The following is a 21061-nucleotide window of genomic DNA, read 5'->3' as shown; positions in this document are numbered from 1 at the left end:
CATTTAGTCCCTGGGGTGAGAGGAAAAACAATCAAATACTAGATATCCCAAAATATATCAAATATGGTTTACTTAGCTGGAGAAAATACACACAACTGTATGTGCACAATTACAAAAACTAGTGTTTTAATCTTTCCCCTCTGTAGAGATTATAAACATCTGCAGTTCTCACCACAGCAGGTACTGTCAGAAGACACTTTTGAATTTTAAAGGTCATGCATGTATCAGTACATAAAACCAGAGAATCATAGCAGTTAGAGATGGCAAAGCATTGAGTCAGTCCACAGGAAGTGCAGCACATGGTCTCTGGCTAGATGTTAAACTAGCAAACATGACACTTTATTTTTATCCAAAACCAAGTCTGTTTGGACCTCTCACAATAGCTACTAAGAATGGATCTAACAATCCACACACGTATAACAATGGGCAACAGGTTACAGCTGATTGTGACAGGGTGTAGGGGAACTAACTGCTCCCTAGTACATAGGGGATTAAATTCCACCTACACTTTCTCCTCCCCTTGCATAGGTGCCTAGGGGAAGATTTAGGAGCAGGACTGCTGGAAAGAGAGAATGGCTCTGGGAAGCCTCCATGCTAGCACAGCTGCTGGGGGTGCTGGGTGAACCTCAGATTGGGAAATATCCCTCCTGTGTTTTGCTCAGGTCCATTTGTTCCAATTTATGCCGAGAAAGGTTTTACCCTGCTGAAAAATCCTGCCAATTATAGCTGCTTGATTTCTCCTGAGCCACACCTCATTAATTCACTCCCCACCTCCTGGGGCTATCATCGTACACATACCCTGACTGTGTGCTGTTGTTATATTTTTGTAAAGTGCCATGTATATTTTACACTATGGGCTACTCTGTGACTTGCATGGCACCTCCACACATGGGAAAGCAAGAGCCCCTCCTTACATACTTGCATAGGCTACCTGGGCCCTGGGCCTGGCCACACAGATGGGCAAACATTCCTCAGACCAGGCAGGCACCAGGCACCATGACAAACTGGCCAGCACTGCTGAGCCAGTAGGGGTGTGTGTGTGTTGTAATTTACTATGGGTATAAGCCAGCCATAAATGACTCCTCCCCTGGAGCAAGGGGAAAGCATGGAGGGCATTATGCATCAGAGGGATGTGAGAGTCACATTGCCTCCTGGAAGTACTCCCAGGGTGATGAAGTTTACACACTGTCCCCTGGCTCACAAATGCACCCAACAGCTCAATACAGCCTTAAATATGTAATGAGAATTTGCCGTGACATACTCACCTCCAGTTTGTCAAGAATTTCAGTGGCTCCAAATATTTTCACGTCAGAACTCGTGTAATGGTTACTTAAGAGAATTTCAGTCTGATCAGCATAAAACCCTGGATTGAACGGCACTTCAGCGCTGATCTGCTCTCCAGAGAAATGGCTGCCCTGGACTGAAGCTGTGACTAGGAGAGCAGTTTTGCTTATGCTCAGATGCTTTAGCTGCTTGTCAGTAAGTCTGTGCATTGTGATGGAACAGGTATAGTGTCCTATAAAGATGAAAACAGTTCAACCCTTGTTAATTTACTTGTGTTTCTTTATGGTTTTTCTCTTCACACCCAAGAACGTTCCTGTGGAAGAAGGGAGACTTTAGAGGGGAACGGAACAAGGAGAAGGTGGTGCCCTGACAAATCACAATGGACAGGGTGTCCCAAGAGTGGAAAAAGGCATGAAAGTGCAGTGGACAAATGGGCCCCCTAGGATGGGGCCTACCAATAATTCCCAGGGATACTGAACTAGAAGACTTTCTCCATGTAAAATTGTTCATGTGCCCAGCTGGTTTGAACCAAATTTTGAGTGCATGATTTCTGAGAACACTGGATCAAATGCGTTATTCCAATCCAAATATAACAACATACACTCTGTTCTCTTCATCCATCTAGCCAACAACCATCATCATCAACTTTGTCTGGTATGATTTGTTCGTTAGAAACCCATCCTGCATATTGCCTTATTGCGCACTGCTCCATTACTGCTCAGATATTCAGTGATTTCCTCCAACCTCTTAAAAGTCATCCCATTAGATTACTAAGGATTAATAAAATAAATAAAAAAAGAATCCCAAAGTGAGCTGAGTGGATATTATCAGTACAAGCTGATTTTCTCATACACATCAGTTTCCTTGCCATTTTCTCCACCACTCGTTTTCTATATCACAAGACAGATGCTTTTCTCAAGAAGAATTTGAGCGGGAGGGAGTAACCACACTCTCGCACCTCAGAAAGTTTGGCTGACCATGTGTTTAAGCACAGATCTGAAGCAAGGATAAATACATGCCCCTTTTTTCTGTATAAGGAAACTGCACACATCTTACCCCAGATGGCATACTTTCTGCAGCACTGTGCAACAAAGGTAACCTCCATTATCCAGAGCGACAGGTCTACCGGACTATTATAAGAATGCTCTCTCCACATAATCTGTGCTTTTTAAAAATCATATTGTGACTCATGTACACTTCTCCCCTGCTCTCCCAGTGTTGCCAACTCTCATGATTTTATTGCAAGTCTCACAATGTTTTGGTCTTAAAGCCCCACCTCCTGATGTCATGGGATCAGAGGAGAATATTAGCTTTCATTAAAATAAAAAAGTTTCTAGCCCTCACGGTTGTAAGGAAAAACCTGAAAACATGAATCCCTAAAATGTTCACAAACCAAATAAAGAAGAACGTCAAATGCATTAGGTTAAAAAAAACATACAATTTTTAAGTCATTCTTGTGATTTTTGAATCCTTGGGGTTGAGGATACTGCAATACCTGCACAAGACAGAGACAGTGAACAGACTGAGATCAGCTTTAGCCCAACACACATTATTGGGCTCAGTACAGGGTTATCTGGGTGAAATTTAATGGCCTGTGCTATACAGGTCGGACTAAGTGATTTAATGGTCCCATCTGAGCATAAACTCTATGAATCTGAGACTGAATCTAGATAGAAGACTGTCAAGGCTGCTTCCCCACTTTGAACTTTACGGTACAAATGTGGGGGCCTGCATGAAAACTTCTAAGCTTAACTACCAGCTTAGATCTGGTCCACTGCCACCACTTCCAAAATGCTAATTCCCTTCCCTGGGTAGCCTTGAGAGACTCTTCACCAATTCCCTGGTGAATACAGATCCAACCCCCTTGGATCTAAAAACAAGGAAAAAATTAATCAGGTTCTTAAAAAGAAGGCTTTTAATTAAAGAAAAAGGTAAAAATCATCTCTGTAAAATCAGGAGGAAAAATAACTTTACAGGGTAATCAAACTTAAAGAGCCCAGAGGAATCCCCTCTAGCCTTAGGTTCAAAGTTACAGCAAACAGAGATAAACACTCTAGCAAAAGGTACATTTACAAGTTGAGAAAACAAAGATAAAAACTAACATGCCTTGCCTGGCTGTGTACTTACAAGTTTGAAATATGAGAGACTTGTTCAGAAAGATTTGGAGAGCCTGGATTGATGTCTGGTCCCCTCAGTCCCAAGAGTGAACAACCCTCAAAACAAAGAGCACAAACAAAACCCTTCCCCCCACCAAGATTTGAAAGTATCTTGTCCCCTTATTGGTCCTTTGAGTCAGATGTCAGCCAGGTTACCTGAGCTTCTTAACCCTTTATAGGTAAAAGGATTTTGGAGTCTCTGGCCAGGAGGGATTTAATAGTATTGTACACAGGAGGGCTGTTACCCTTCCCTTTATAGTTATGACAAAGATAAAGGCATTGGTGCCTGGCAGGGGAAGCAGCTAGAGGAACTGATGTGAATTGTAATTGTTTCACCTGTTGATGGATTAGGCCCTTCCATTGCTGAAGAGGTTCCCAATGTCAGGGTATTTCTTGACACCTGAGTGCTCACGCATTCTCAGGAAGCAGAGGTGGCTTGTACTTTTTGTTTTTGTTTTGTCATCTGCAGTTAGCTAAGAAACTGAAGCCTTTCCTAAGGGAAGCAGGCCCTGACACGGTCATCTGCCTTTTCCACATCCGGACTGGGCCACTGCAATGCAAGCTAGCTGAGGCTACCTTTATACAATTCAGCTAGAGCAAAATATGGCAGCCCAATAGCTTTGTGAAGTGGATCAGCATGAGCACATTATGTCTCCGTTCCACAGATGGCACTCGCTTCCCATCCATTTCAAGTTGCAATGGAAAGACTCGTATGTGTGAAGTTATTCATAGGGGTTTGCAGAATCAGGACCTTAATTTGTACTTTCAACCTTTCCGGAAGTGATCTAGGTAGTGGTTTCTTAGCATTAAAGTCTGGAATAATGATGCAGCCCAAAATTCTACCAAGTGCATCATTAAATCACAAAGGGTTGTATCATATAAGATTTCTCAAAACAGCACTATATAGATAGGAGGACATGTGGAAATTAATGAACCCCCACTAGTTCAGGACTTGTTTGAAAACATTAAGATCTTGACTGCTGTATGGAGCAAACAGTATCAGAGATTATACAAATGTCAAACAACCTCACATCAGTAACAAACTAACATTAAAAACTCTAAGTTACGCTTGAGACCCACTCCCTAATGCCTTGTGTGTTCAAGACTCCCACTGGCTTCAACAGGAGTTCTGGATGCACAAGGAATGTTAGAACAAATTGCAGTAACACTGTAGCTCCGCATTTGCAATCTCAGCTTCTTTCCCCATCTTACCTGAAACTGCATCAAATCCAGGTTCTGCTGTAAAAATATCATGTGCTGGGAAATCAAATGCATCCTTATTAAAACGAAGGTGGCAGCCGATATTGGACTCTGGTTGTAGTTCTTTAATGGCTTCAATCTGAACAGGTGAACAGTCCCCTAAGGGGGAAAAAAATAGGCGTGTAAGATAAAAGGTGAACTTTGCTAATACAAAAGGATGGCTCAACATCATGTCTGAGAGGAAATTTCAAGTCATTCTGTCATCCTCATTATAATCTCAGACATACTATAAAAATGTCTTACAATAAGTAATGCAGTTGTCTTGTCTCACATGTAGCCTGAAAGAGTATGTATAACTGAAAGTTTTATAATGGTATTTAGGTAAGTAAAAAAGAATTTTTTTGTCAGTCAGTGAGTCATATTGAACCATAGATTTCAGCTCATTTATACTTTTTTTCTATAGCTTGTACCTCATAAGTTAGGCAGACTCTGAAAGCCCCACTAAAAGGGCTTTCAGTAGTTGTCAAGAGGAAAAATTATGTAATTTATTATTGGATTTGAACAGGCCAATAGTTCACACAAAAATATACTAAAAATATCATTTCAACAAGTGCTGAATGTTAAGACTGTTCAATATTAACAAAAAGGCACTGTGATTAAATCAAGTATGGCTTATTAATCAGAAGATAAAATATGATATTTAACTTCACCTGTAAAGTGGTTCTAAAAAACAAATATTTTTGGTGCAATTGTCAATCACAGTAATGGTGAGCGTAAGCATGCTTAATGCTAAAGTATTATTTTAAAAAGTCAATTACATTATAACAGCGAACTAATCAAGCTGTTGGTTGACTACTAGCTCCTTTTCATCAGCAATAAATGTGTCTGCTTTTCTTAATCTCTTTGGTTTCAAAAATCATGAAAGTATCCATAATTCACAAAAATATTGAATCAAAGTAGTTCCAAAAGAGCTCTATACAAAAGTGTTAACAGAGGTTCCGTACTACTCCATGTCCATTGCATGAAAAACAAAAGCCCAATTTAAAAAACAAAATTCAAGCTTGGAACTTCTGAAAACAAATACTTGCTTTGCTTACAGATATATCACAGAAAAATGACGGTTTGGGTCAGATTTGACCTTTATCAAGACAAAACAAACTTTACAACCATTTCTGTTTTCTCTGTTTAAATACAGAAGAACAAATTTTCAAATGACAACATTCCCATTAAAGCTGAAAATTGGGTTTTTGCAATTGTGCCAATTGGTACTCAGTTAAAAATCTGACCGGAGTATTCTAAAATATTCTCTCTGTCTGCATCTGAAGAGAAGCTGCAACCTTCAGTATTTAAGTAGAAGAAACCTGAGTGATTTTAAAATTTGTTTTATTTTCGTAAGGGCAAAGCTGCGAATTGGATGGCTCAAGGAAACGGTAATTAGATACAGAGCCTTTCTTCACTAAGTTTCCCATTCAAATCCAGTCTGTCAGCACTGACTGAAAGGCCTGTGACATGGCCTGTGTGAGTTAAGTGATAGCATCATTCCATGTGCTAGCAGAAAAGTGTCTAGATCACAAAAAATGTTACAAAATGATGCTCTTGCTGGCAATCTCAGCAGAGATATCAAGAACTGAACAGGCCTGGAGACTAATCTGTTCTCTCACTCTGAAAACGGTTCCTCCCACACAAAGTTGAGATAATGTGTAGAAGGCTTGAATAGACTCTGCCTGTGCTGTATCTATCCTGCAGAAAGAGGGAGTTAGCCTGCAGGGCCCGGACTCTGGTGCGGGTCATGAGCACTAAATACAAGCAGACTATATTTTAATGGCCTATGACAATTAATGTGAGAGTCACGTTCAAGTACACTTTCCTTGTACATCTTTTTTCCTTCATTTGTTGCGAGCAAAGGGGAAAATTACACTAGTTTTATTTCTGAAACCTCACCCATTTATTTCATTTGGAAATTCAAAATTTTAAACAGCCCTCAAACAGCTGGTTAAAAAGTAGGGGGATTATTATTTTTATTATTATTCTTTTTTGCTAAAACCATTGAAATTCTCCCCATTTTTATCCCCAAAATGTGAACATTTTCTAAATCAGCTCTACTGATCAACTTTCTCAACTATTTTCCTTTTTGGAAACCCAAAGGTTAATTCTCTTGGGAAAGTTGATGAAAATTTACTGATCTATTTTGAGTTTGTTAACTGAAAATATTTTAAAACCCATACTTAAACAATGGTTCAAACTCCTCTACCACCCTCAAAAAAATGAGATTCCAGAATGATTCCTGTACACGTATTACAAATCAGTCATTTGTATGAAAGTGTTTTAGAGATGCTTATATTAGTTCAAAAATATGTTCATCTCTTTTTCCAATGTAACATATCAGAACCTTGTTCTGAGTTCCTTGTGGTTGTGACAGTATTGTGGCTCAAAGCACTAAGAGTACATCTACACTGAGAAAAACCGCCACAGCATTGAGTCTCAGAGCGGGGCTTACACTACAGAGCTAAAAATAGCCATGTAGACATTCCTGCTTGGGCTCTGAAACCCAGCCAGGGTTCTGAGACTCATTGCCACAGGCTTTTGGGTTTTTTTAGTATAGTCATACCCTTAGGCCTTAAGATGATTATGAAGAGCTCACAGCATAGGACAGCAGAACTCCCACATTAACAGCTGGACAGCTCCTTGGCCACAAAAGAATCACATTGTGACTTCCTGATAGTATGTGGCAAAACTGGCATCATAATGGTATATCACTATATGATGATGCCTCACTGCAATTCAGTATCTTCACAGTATGCAACCTCCTGGCTCAATTCACCACACAGTGTTGTGAACATCTCACTCACATAGCGCAGTTGCTGAGAGCGATAGGGAGTCTCAGCTCTTGCCTCCCCATCTTTCATGACTACTGGGAGGGAAAGGTTGGGCTTTTTCTCCCCTCCCTCCTGGTTCTAGCCCAGCTGCTCGAAAGCTCTCACTGGCTGTCCATTTCCCCATCATTGGGTGTGGTGACTCAGGAGCATGCCCATGGTCTTCTCACTCTGAGATTTTGGCAGGGAAAGGAAAAAGCCAGTAAGTCCCTACAAACTTACAACATGACCATGACGACTCCCACATAACTTGCGAGGCAGTGGTGGTCCTTTCTTGCTACACTCTTAGATGCTAGAAGAGAGTCAGTGCATCATGCATGTGCAGTTAAGTAATGACTAGGCAAGCAGGAGAAGATTCAGCGCAGTACCTTTCAAATTTTTGCTTCTGTCCCCAGTTGCAACTATAACTTTTGAAGCTGCAACTCCTTGTAAGTTTGTTTTCACTCCAGATACATGCATTGCTATAGTCCTTTGAGGAATACTGATCAATACCTGAAAAAAGACACCGAAGAATCCTGCTACAGAAGACTGTTAAATGAACACAAATTAAGGCAGGAATGGATTTTAGTAAGTCAAAAACTGATACTCCTCTCTCTCTCACACACACCAGACAAAAGATGCATTTTTTTTTAAAGAAATGCTGCATTTCTCTAATTTTAGAAGTTGCTTTTTTAGGCAACTTAAGTTAGAAAAATATTTTACTATTTGTATTAATCCCTCATAAATCAGTCACAAAAAAACAGGCACAAAAAAAGCTGTATTTAATTTAATTAAAAATAATGTCTGGTGCTCTTATGTCTGCTGATATTGTGACTTTAGCGTAGACAGAACTATTTCACTGAAGATCAAATAAATGCAACTCCCTTTAAATTCAATAATACTGACTGGCTGATGTACAGTACATATGTTACCATACGAAAAAAATTCTGGTTGGTATCTCATTCAAACAGTGAAACTTCACTCAGAAAAGCAGAGCCTTAATCAAAAGTTGCTCAGCATCTGAAACCAACTTAGCCAAGCAAAGACATGAAGTGTGCCATATAAAAATAGTACAGGCTCAAACTACAAACTATTAAGTTTAATTGCCTTCTTTAACACAAACTATAACCATGATGCTTTGGAAGTACGCCAAATATTTTCCCCATCAATTCATCTTCTGCTCAAGATGAACAGTACAGATATAGGAACAAATTTATACATTTCCAAGAAAAAAAATTAAATAAGTAACAGTAACAGAAGCTTAAAATTTTGTTGCTTAAAAAAAAAAAAAAAAAAGACTGTAGGTAGAAATATGTTCCTAACAGACAGCAAACAAACCTCAACAGCACTAGTGGAAGTTAAAAGTCTCTCACCTCCCTGTAAGTTTTAAGTAGTCCAGGAATCTCATAATAAACAGTGACAACTCCTGAATCCCTTGCCACAGCTACACCTGTCCTTGGGTCAACCTGAAGAACACTGCTCAGTGAAGAGCTCCAGACTCCTGACAAGCCTATGAGAAAAGACTATTTGTAAATTAACTGCTTAACAGGGTTGCAATATGCTAGCCATGTTTGTTTTCAAACTGGAGTATGTATCTATAGGTACCCACCATTATATACACCAATTCCCACCAGAGAGAGAGAGAGTGTGTGTGTGTGTGTGTGTGCGCGCGCGCGCGCGCACGTATTATTAGCTATGCTATCCGATGTGTGGGGGCTAGATTCTGAGGTCCTTGCCTCAGAGCCACATTCTGCTCTCAGTTATACCAGCAGAAGTTCCACTCTTGCAAAAATCCCATTAAGGCCAAAGAACTAATTAGAGGATTGAGTAAAGGCCTCAAGACTGTGTCTTTGTATTATTATCCCTGTTAGTTAAAAAAAATTAAGCCTTTTCCAGAATGTTTTATATTTTAAGAACAATTGAATTGGAAACTGCAGATGTTTGATGCCCAAAAGCTCAACACAAGTGAAATTTTTGAAAGCTGCAGTTGATCAAACTTATTTGTGGTGTTCAAAAGAATAGCAAGTGTCATTTGATTCTGATCATCATCATAAATAATGTATTTGGTTTCCCTAGACTGTCACAATGCATAGTACTACAAAGTTTCCACGGTAATTCAGAGCCAGCATTGAAATGCATTTAAACAGCTAGTGTTTCTTACCTTCTTGATTTATCAGTGTAGTACTAAAACAGATGACATCACCTACTACCATGTCTCTGAGCTCAGGAAAAATGGCATGTTGCACAGGAAGAGGGACGTAATCTGCAATTCCACTGTGCTCTGTATCCCAAACCATAAGCAAGGTCAAGCCTACATTTACAGTTCGAATTACAAATGTATTGTTCGTGGTTCCTTTCCCAATCTGCACAAAGTCATCTCTGTAAATAAAAGGAAAAAAATATGCTTTGGTTTTCAGAAAATTCTGCTATTCCCTTTACTCTCCTCCTGTCTGGTATTTATTCAATTTTTTTAAAAAAATCTCACTTTGCCTGACTCCTTTTTTGGGATGGTTATTAACTGAGATTAACAAAAAGGAGCAAAAGTATACAAATGATGTATTTAGTTGTCATTTAAGAAAATCTGAATCCAAACCACTGCACTCTGTAACATGGGGCACGGGTCACCTGCAGGTTTAAACTAGTGTAAATGGTGAATTTTCTGTAACTTGCAGTCTTTAAACCATGACCTGAGGACTTCAGTAACTCAGGCGGAGGTTAAAGGTCTATTTCAGGAGTGGGTGAGGTTCTGTGGCCTGCAATGTGCAGGTGGTCAGACTAGATGGTCACGATGGTTCCTCCTGACCTTAAAGTCTATGAGTCTGAGAGTCCAGAAGAGGAAGTCATGAGGGCCTTATGACCTAATATATCATTTTCTTGCATTTCAAGAAGCTCTTAAAGAGAGGCAAGCCTCTTCTTTCACTTTTTCACAGAGGAAAGAAGCAATAAAATAAAAACCCTATGAATGGGTCTAACACTAAATGCAGCTGGTCAGCCATAATTTCTTAACTCTACTAGGTCAGTGTCTTCAAACTGCTACTGAGATATGCACTCTTACCAACACTGCACACTCCTGACCATACTAATACAAAGATATATCTATATGAGTGGGGGAAAGACAAGATAGCTTAAAAAAACCCATATCTTTCTTTTTCTCATGACTCTCACCCAAGTATTTACACAAGGAATTCTGTGGAAGACAAACTTTGTGCAGTAATCGTTGGGGAATTTGATGAACATCCCACTGACCAAATATGATTTTTTTATTGTATCCTGGTGGTGCCCAAAAGCCCCAGTCAGGATCGCATCCCCATTGTGCTAAAGACTGTACAAAACACATCTGAAGACACAGTCCCCACTCCAAATTCCCTAAGTTTAAGACAAGCTGCAAAGAGTGTGACAAACAGCAGGAGGGAGGAAGGAGAGGAAGGGTAAGGCCAACACTAATAAGATCAACTTGTTACATAAGCCAACAATGTGTACAACTTAATGATTCAGAATCATTGGAAGCATATACACGCATACACCCCCTGTTCCTAGGCCCTCTGCCTAGGCATGACTTCATTTTGTCAGGTCACTACTGGTGACTAACTGGTGCCCTTCTTTCTGCCATCTCTGAAGGCTGTACACATTTCAGGAGTCAATCAATGATCCCAAGCCTGCGATCCCAAGTCTGCCACCAGAAGTACAGCCGCACTCTTGCTGACATAGCTTTATCCCTCCCTCCCTTTTTTTTTTTTTTTTTAACTGGGGCAGTTACCATGACTGGTATAATACAATGTCTTTTACATTTCTTAGGTGCCCCTATAATTCTCTGATGTAGACACTTACCTGTTGGTTGCAAAGTTGAGCACAGAATTGTGCGAATGGAAGGTATCTCCAGAGTTATCATGGAAATGGACTGTGAAGGTTAATGTCACACCCAATGGTAGAGCCAACAGAGCCTCTTTGTTTTGAGTGTGCAGAACAGGACTAATAGAGATTCTCAGGTAGGAAACAGGAGACACCTGTGTGACATTAATAAAAGACGATATTCTGTAAAGTGCTTTTTTCCCTTGACTGTGGGGTGCCTATTAAATAAAGCTATTTAAATAATTTTCAGACACAGATACGTATAGAGTTCTTTATGAACCACACATATTTTTAGTCTGGACATTACAACAGTATTGAGAGATGGAGCTTTTAATTTCACACAGGGCATATTATGTTTCATAAAGTCCTTGCAAAGTATCTCCTGCTCGTATAGCACCGGGAGCTGAAAAGCAATAATTACATGTAACAAATGCCCAAAATTACAGAGATGATGTGTTTATCTTGTAAAACAAAACCAGAAAATTCAACAGATACACAACTCAACTAATAACCTGCAGGCTTCTCCCCAGCAAAGGTGGATATACAAAGATTATACATCCCCAAATATCAGCCCCTGGGTGAGTGGTGCATGAGGTACATATGAATAAGGGATGAGATTCTAACATCTGCTCCAGTATCTCTACACCAGGCAAAAGGCCTGGAGTGGCATAAAGGGACTCTAAAAGCCCAAGATCTGGCAGGGGGAAGATTTCCCCCAGTGCAGGAACAGTGGAAGACAGCTGGAAGGCTGCTCTCCAATGGCCACCTCTCAAGACCTGCTATAGAGGGGTGTGGCTCCAGCACTGTGGAGATTATGGGCAGCCAGGGAGAGGCTGCTGCAATTCAGACCGCTCCTCTGGGCTGTCTCTATTATATTGGTGCTGCAGGAGTTGCCCAGGACTAAGCCACTTTAGCTACATAACTTCCACTGGGCTGCGAGTTCTGTATTGCATCTCTAAGAGGCACAGCACAGAATCTCAGCCAGGACGTTCAAAGGGAATGCCCATGTTGCAGAAGGGGCCAGGCCACTCTGAAATAAACTCTCCTATGGCTTGACTGATTGGGCCCACCTTGCATCTGTTAAGCCCAGATTGGTCAGCAAGCTGCATTCTGCTGCTTTAATGGCTCCCTGCCCAAGAAAATCAGAATGGGTTTGCAATCCCTGCTCCCATCCTTCAAGCTGTTTAAAAAAATAAGCGTTTGTGCAAAAATAAAGACAATTTTTGCAGCAACACTTACCTGCACGGAATCGTTCTTACGATGATGAATTCACAAATGTTTGGTTGTGGAAATGTATTTCCATTATTAATTAATAAAAGGAAAACCTGCTTGACTTATCTAGGCTAGCTATCAAAAGTAAAGGGACAATGTGTGTTTTCTCTGATATAGCTTTTGGAAAATAAATAATGGAAGGATAAAGGAAGGGAAGAAAAAAAAGCTTCAACTGTATAAAGAACAGTACTTTAAATGCCCCCCTCAAGGGTACCTTTCTTCTGAGCCAAGAGGCTCAGATAACAGAGTTTTACATTTTATCTCAAAATGTACATGTCAAAACTTGAAAAGGAAAGGACGGCTTTGGCCTCAAGGAAACTGCATCTTCGGTGAGTCTGAAAACTGTGGCTAAAATATCAGTATGTACAGCTGTCTGCTCCACTAGCTGATGTAATAAGCTAAAATATCAGTGCATATGGCCATCTGCCCAACTAACTGATGTAACAAGATAACAAAAATGCCATTTTCCATGACAGACTTTCAAGCCTGTTTTACTTAACAGTCTCAAAACAGGGTCTGCAAGAGACAACTGCTAAATCTAATATTGATGAAAGCAGCTATTTATTTTTTAAGAACATCTCAGCTTTCTGAATATTTCTAGCATTAATGTTCTGATGTTTGGGTTGACGAGAGCCAGACGGCATGTGAGCAAGTGCTGAGCTTACCTCCTCACAAAGCTCTGGTATAGTATATCACTCCTTACTTTCATTGCCTCCCACTGTTTCAGTAATAGAGCCTCTCCTGAGCAAAGACTGCCAAAATACTCACATTGGTATATACAGCGAGATAGAGGAAGGAAGGCCCAGTGATTAGAGGACTAGCTTACTGTGACTCAGAAAACCTGGTTCGTTTCCTGCTCTGCCTCCCTGTGTGAACTTGGACAAGTCACCTAGTTTCTCTGTGCCTCAATTCTCCATTTGTAAAATGGGGCTAATATAATTTTTCTACCTCATAGGGACATTGTGAGGATAAAGACAGTCAAGATATGAGGTGTTCAGATGGCAACAGGGCCAGATAAGTACCTAAGATAAGTAGACAGGTTACGGCAGAAGCTGTATGGACGTGAAATAAAAAGACAGCCCCTACCCCAAAGAGCTTACAGTCTTAAATCCTCAATCCTGCAGTTTGCTGGTTCCATGAATAGATAGAATGAATGAATGAATGGAAAGAGCGTAGCTCCACCACCCCAACATGCCGGTCAGGGTATCTGATCCAGCTCCCAAGCAAATCAACAGGAGTCTTTTCCGTGGTTATAACGAACACTGGATCAGGACCCAGCAGAGTCTAGGCTAAGTACTAGGGAGGGGAAAGCAAGCTATGGCCTGAGGGATGTGGAAAGTATTCATATACTCTTCGGTATTACTTTGGTTTAGACAGTGCAGGACAGACAGATGAGCCATCAGTGCCCAAAGTGCTGAAACAGAAACATGCATGATTATACCCAAGCAGAAGTCCATGCAATTTAATAATGGTAATCATATGAAAGAGCATTAGTCAGGGTGACAATTTAATCCCTTCGCTGCTGGTTCCTACTATAACTTTTGTGCCTTCTCTGAAGTGAAGGCACTTCAGAGAACTTTAGCACTACAAGCAACATGTGCCAACATTGGACATGCTTCTTGCCCAGCTTACTAAGTACATTGGACAGTAGCTAAATTTGAACCTGAGGGTAGTCACTCTCCTGTTTTGATTCCCTGTAGAAAGAGTCTGTTAAGAGCTACACTACTTGGAAGCAGAAGAAAGAAAATGAGATTTCTGCACAACACAGACATGCTGAAAATTCAAGCACCACTGTTAGTCACCTTGTAGCTGACATTGTATTCATCACTCTAGCTGGCTTTATCCCTTTCCCCTCCTTGAGAAATGAACCACCTATGATAGATGTCAGTAGCTACAGAGTATCAAACACTTCTAAAAGAAAACATTTCTGAAGAGATTTTTTTTAGGACAATATTTTTCTAGCTTACAAGTGCACATGCAATCCACGGGCACATTTTTTTGTGAACTGTGCTATGGCTGAGAATTCTCCGATGTGAGGAGATGCACATTTTAAAACTTCATTATCACCACCAAACTGGTTCTCCAACACCTTGTTAAAAAAAACACTGAACTGTCCATTAATCTGTGCATTTTATACTTTGCAGAAGTTAAAGGTGAATTTAACTTTACCCAGTTGGTGTCATAGGAGCGTATGTTTTTAACGGATGAAACAGCATTAGCCTTAATTGTGTTCTGACCCTAGTGAAGGATAAAGAGAAAAATACTACCTTAACGGCAACTACAATGGTCTGGTTGACTCCAAACAGCTCCTGGGAAATTATTTCAATTGTTGATGATCCTATCAAGGACCCTGAGTTCAGAAAGCCTCTCTCATCAATCTGTACAACGGGAACTTTATTGGGACCATCCAGGACACGGTAACTCAGGGAAGCTACTCTGTCCCTTGATAAAGCAAAAACAGAAAGCTTTAAAAAAATATTTAAAAAATCTACATTTACAACCAGATTTATTTAAACCAAGCATAAACTAGTGCTATCTGATATGTGCGTTTACCGTGTTTTTGCTATAAAGCCACAAAGCGCTGTAATCTAATCTAAGATTCAAGTGTTCAGATCTTGATTCAAGCCTTCCTGGAAAAAGTCTTATCTATGCTTGGGCATATATTAAAATCTACTTGCTGTCCACTACCTTACAGTGTCATCATTCACTGATGTGAACTGGATTCAGAATATTAATGTATAAGGGTACAGCATGTGGCTTTCACAGACATTTTCTGTCAACAGTATTCAGTAGCAGATTAGTCTACCAGGGTCAACACCGGTATTAAAGATAAAGACAGGGACATAATTAAGTAGTTCTCATCAGTTTCCTGGAAACTGTTTGTACACAAGGTTAATTTTTGGAATAAAACACTCCATGGTATTAGCATATTAATAAGTAAAGTGAGCAAACATATAAACTCTAATTAGCAGGCATTCTGACTCACTGGATATTTTAAAGAACTACTTACACATGTTCTACCGTACATATAAACAACCTTCTCTTCTCTCTCCCCGCCCCCATGCATTTTTCCATTCAGCTGAGAAGACAGCATTTTCCTTCTGTGGAACCCAACATGGAAACTGTATCCTGATGGCCCTTCCTTGCTGGTCAAATAGTGAAGGTGCCAGGCTTAATTATACCACGGGATAAACTGTTTCTGGTGGTATTGTGACAGATATGGCAACTTCCTGCACTCTCCCTGAAAGGCCTTAGTTTATGTGTTATTGTGGGCTGGGATTGTATGTAACCTCGTTGGGGGAGATGTGACAGATATTGCAACCCCACAGAGCATCTTTAGGGTCCATTGTTTTAAATGAATGGTTTATGTATGATTATTTCATTCTTCATGCAAAAGGACTATCACAGCTCCTCTAGGAACTGAGGCTGTGAGTGGTGATTAAGGGGAATCAGCCTAGTTGTTATATCTCCCTCCCCAGCTGCCCCGAGGTATCACTTCCCAGAGAGGCTTACATATACTAGTTCAAACTGGATTCTCCTGAGGCCAACAGATAAAAGGACTTTTGGATAAACAGCCTGAGTTTAAACTGACTCAAAGCCTTCTTTCTGATCCAGTCAACAGTCAGAACTTTCTGTCCAAGGGGGCGGGCCTCGATACTTGCAGAAGAGTTGGAAAGACTTGATCTAGTACGGCCCCCTAAAACTGATGGATGACCTGTGATAAGCTTTTAGCATGTCTGTAGGTTCTTTTATTATTTTTATATGTCTACTCTGTAGTGCTTTTGCCTCAAGAATAAATATGCTTGCTTAGAAAGAGCTGTGTGGTAACGTTTAACTGTGGTCAATTTCGCTGTTCAAAGCCAAGCACAGATGCTGGCCTGGTTAGGCAGTTTCGCTTGCTGGGAATATCCCTGTGTAAGGAAGGAACAGTGGAGTCTGGAAAACTCCCGGTCAGGAGGGAGAAAGATGCGGGTCTCTACCCAAAAGAGATGAAGGCTGAGGAGTTGGGAGCCTAGAGAAGATTCCTTTGGGGGACCATGAGGGAAGAATACATGTGCAGTTGCCCTGAACTGACAGGAATATCCCAGGATAGCGGAAATGGTCTGACCATTGTGGGAGATGTGCAATGAAAAGGAATACGCAAATTATTAAGCCCTCAGCTTCTCAGAGTAACCACAAAAAGCCTTAAGAGGAGAGGCCAGGGAGCCATAAAGATTATTTTAACTTATTGACCATACCAAGTGTGCTAGGCCATTTACAGAACAAGACACATGGTCTTTGCCCCTGATTATTTATAGGCTAAATGGCAGATTCTGATACTCTTACTCACTTTACGTCATGAGGAGTCTCATCATCTCCAATAGTGCTATGTGTTGAGTAAGGTACTATTCAGTATGAGCAAGGATATGAGGTTTAGAAACAAAACGCTAGGTGTTAGAAATAACACCACTGCTGATAATATGAGAGTAATAGAGGGAAGTTGGGGGAGGGAAAACAAGGATTACTATTAAACTCATGGGACTGTTCATGTATGTTAGCTCTACTGGGGGTTTTTTGGGGTGGGGTGGAGGAGATCCTTTATTGCATGGTGTTTTCAGCACCAGTACTGGATTTTGATTAATTAATGTATTCACTGTTAAGACACATGAATGAATTCAGTGCATCATGCTCAGGCAGTCAAAGAATGATGCAGCCAATGGAGACATGGTCAAATTTTAAAGCTTTCCTCCCCTGGAGAAAGCAGTGGTGCAAACACCATTTGTCCTGATCCCCTGGGTAAATCCCCTGTGGAAAGTAGCTGCCCCTTTCTAGCACTGGGCTTGAAATTTTCAGCCACTAAGAAACTATATCAAACCTGAAATAAAAGTTTAAAGGACAATTCTTTGAAAAGTTACAATATAAAAATTGCACCTCCTTATTCAGCAGATCTGTTCCCTGACTTTGTTAGGAAAAATGTTTCTGCTTTTTTCAATCCCCATAGCTCTGTCTAGCCAGTGTTAGCAATTGGGAGTGAAAGCAGGTTTCTTTTTGGACTCACAAGCCATCATGAGAGCTATTAACTAAGTTCCAAATGAAGGGCAAAATCCTGTCCTGCTGTCTTCCCCACCCCAGTTACAGCACTGTAATCCTATTGAAGACAGAGTTACAGATGTGTAACCAAGACCAGAGTTACTAGTGATATTACATGAGCCAGACTTGCAGATCAAGCCTGGCTGGGACAAAAACAAAAAAGTCTTTTCTTAGTTGTAAACTGTACAAACTAGAACTGGAAATCATTAAGAAATAATACATCTGGAATGACATGCCATTTTTTACACTGCTACTTCTCAAAATACAATCATTTTAAGTAACTGTGACATGTAAAAAATCTCAAGATACAAAAATCAATATTTATTATTTTTAAGAACCAAAATGCAGATTTTACCATGGTGACATGAAAGTTTAGTAAATAAAAACCATTACCAACAATCAGTGGATTTAAGTTGTGATCTTTAGGTAAAACACTTTCTGATCTCACAATCTAGTCCCAGCCTCTCAGTCAGAAGAACATCAAGGAGCTGGTTTTCAGAAGTGCCGAGTACCCGCAACTCAAGTTAAAGTCAGCTACAGATTCCCAGCACCTCTTAAAACCAAGACCTAAAAGTTCTCAGACCTATATGACTGTGTAGATATAGCTTTCTAACCAAGGAAAGACAAGTACAAGATTTGATAGAAAACAAATGTAGAGATAAAGGGCTACTAATCATCAGATAAATCCTTCAATATAAGAATGTACAGGGAGGCTTTTTTTTTAAAAAAATGAAACAGACAAAAAATATTATTTCAAACATCAAGAATTATACTTTACAGCTACAATAAATTGCTGACACATAGGCCCACTGTAAAAAATGACCACTTACCTGTTTGTTTGAAGTTTAATAAATGAGTTAGGTGACATTAAGATCTGCTCCGCATCTACTTGTGGAGTAACTAGAAGAAGTTTATCAAATACCTGGAAAATAAAAACTAGCCATGTTTATTTCTACAAGCAGCTAGCTACTGAGCATCATTTACTTCTATTTATTCTTCCTCTTCCAAAACAAAATTAAGAAAAGGAACACAAAATAGGGACATAAGAACAACTGTTTTGAGCTTCGTAGTGATAATGCCTTAACTATATTTTAATATACAGGATTAACAAGTTGTGCACTAGTTTAGGAATGATGTGAATAAATGTGAGGCAGTCCAGATGACAGCAACAGAAGTGATAAAAGGTTTAGAAAATGTGACTTCTAAGGAAATGTTTAAAAAAAACAACAACCTAGCATGTTTGGTCTTAATGAAAGAAGACCGGGGGACCTGATAATAGTCCTCATGTGTGTTATGGTCTGTTACAAAGAGGACTGTGATCAATTGTTCTCCATGTCACCAAATGTAGGACAAGAAGTAACTGGCTTATTCTGCAGTAACAGCGATTTAGGTTAGATATTAGGAAAAACTGTCTAATTATAAGGATATTTGATTTCTGGAACAGACTTCCAAGGAAGGTTGTGGAATTCCCATCACTGGAGATTTTTAAGAACAGTTTTAACAGACAACTGTCAGGGATGGTCTAGCTTTACTTGGTCCTGCCTAACATGGGAGGCTGGACTAAATGATCTCTCAAGGTACCTTCCAGTCCTTCATTTCTAGGACTTCTATGATTCTATGTATGGTATACTGAAAAGATGTACAGTTGAAGAAAAAAATGTTATCAAGGCAAACAGAACAAATTGCAATGAAAATAAAAATCACCTTTTTAATCTGTTTAATACATAAGCTCTCTGTTTCCCTTTGAAGTGGATGTAGATGATGAGAAATAGTATGGCTTCTCAATTTATTGTGGATGGATTAGATCTCTGCACAGAGCATTGTCTGCCTCTGTGTTTTCCCCAGCTTTGTGTTTTAGATTGAATTCATTAGAAGGACTTTGCAATAAGGTGTTAAAAATCTTTTGAAAAATTAAAATTTAAAGCAGTTTTTAAATATTTCTATTCTATGAAGTAGTGGAAAAATCAAAGAAATGCAAGATTAAATATCACATATGGTGGTTCTGACTTATGCTACATAGTATATTTTGTCCCTGTTATTCCTGTAAAAAAATGCACTTCTGTAAGCATATATGTTGTATTTCCCAATTGTTTCTCAGTACAAGGATATAATGTCATGCTAGAGAGTCTGTAGATGTGGAGCAATTCATTCATAAGTTTATTGTATACGCATATGCATATGTATATTATACATAAGGCTATGTTTTAGTCATGGGTATTTTTAGTAAAAGTCATGGATAGTCATGGATAAACAAAAATTCACAGGCCTGTGACCTGTCCATGACTTACTAAAAATACCCGCTGTGACTAAAACTTGGGCAGAGGGACAGGACTGCTTGGGAGGGCAAGGGGGGAGGGGTAGAGGTGACCTGAGACCCCTGCTGGTACTGGGGGAAGTCTCTGCTGCCTTTTTAATGATTTTTTTCATGTGATTTAGTAGCTGGAACAAGGAGAAGGAGCCAGCACCAAGTCACCAGCCAACTCTCTGGAGAGCACCAGCAAATCCTATGGGGTCCACGATCACAATGTGTGAAAACTGCTGGTATTATGCAAGGGACAGTGAGCCTCAAACCTTTATCATTAGACAAAAAGGTGAATGTATTTACAGAACAGAGTAGGATATGTATCCTAATCAGTAGTACTTGCAGCCACATGACCCTGAGCACCTCCGGAGAGCCCCCAGCTCTCATTAAAAGTGATGGAAGCTGAGAGTGCTCAGCATTTCTGAGGAAGTGGGAGGCACTTCACAGGGTTGGGTCTTCCTGCTTGATTAAGGTTAGCAGCATTTAGCCCTTACACAGGCAAGGGGAAAAAAAGAATCACTAAAGAGGGAAGTTGCCAACATGCTCGTTTTTGAATGATACTTTGTAGTGTTCACTATACCCAGTTTGTGGCATTAAAGAATAAAAATTTAAACCACTGTACAGAATAGTCATTCATTCTAAAGAGAGGAGCAATTTTTTATTTTTCCATTCAACTGGTTTGCAATTTAAAGACTTTGAAATGCACCATTTGAATTTCAGGGTGCTGCTAACAATGAATATCAAGAATCCAGCTAAGAAACTACAATTGACTCATGAAGCTTCCAACTCTATTATCAATACCATCACTTCAATAATAAGTCTGACACTGCACTAGAGTCAAGACCTCAAATGACCTTTTTTAAAAAAAAAAGCTCAGTATTAAAATATTAATAGCTTTCTACACCCACCTCTGAGATTTTTAATTTGATTATGGTGACATATTAACCACTAAACCCATAGGCAAACAATGCTAGCCCACCATCCACAATATATGCCAAGATTTAAGAATGAGAAGCATAATAATTGGTAGATAAAGAAGATTGTGTTAAATCTTGCACCACCTTGTGCTTTAATAT

General features: G+C 39.8%; 1 protein-coding gene across 2 annotated transcripts in view; it reads right to left on the bottom strand.

Annotated features, from left to right (window-relative positions):
* The window catches only part of NUP210 (nucleoporin 210), a 113484-nt gene that overhangs the window by 8032 nt on the left and 84391 nt on the right, over positions 1-21061 (bottom strand). Inside the window, exons 29-36 of one of the 2 annotated variants that reach the window (XM_008165503.4) lie at positions 18514-18605; positions 14881-15055; positions 11321-11496; positions 9654-9871; positions 8866-9002; positions 7882-8005; positions 4653-4799; positions 1266-1516 (exon numbers count right to left, since the gene is read on the bottom strand). In XM_008165503.4, the coding sequence (XP_008163725.2) occupies positions 1266-1516; positions 4653-4799; positions 7882-8005; positions 8866-9002; positions 9654-9871; positions 11321-11496; positions 14881-15055; positions 18514-18605 (1320 nt within the window). The remainder of the gene's footprint in view (positions 1-1265; positions 1517-4652; positions 4800-7881; positions 8006-8865; positions 9003-9653; positions 9872-11320; positions 11497-14880; positions 15056-18513; positions 18606-21061) is intronic. The other variant, XR_010589093.1, reaches the window with a different exon arrangement.

This window comes from Chrysemys picta, chromosome 7 (assembly GCF_011386835.1).
Source record: "Chrysemys picta bellii isolate R12L10 chromosome 7, ASM1138683v2, whole genome shotgun sequence".
Classification (NCBI taxonomy): domain Eukaryota; kingdom Metazoa; phylum Chordata; order Testudines; family Emydidae; genus Chrysemys; species Chrysemys picta.
Note: the sequence above shows the minus strand (reverse complement) of the source record. Positions and strands in the feature narration are given on the sequence as shown.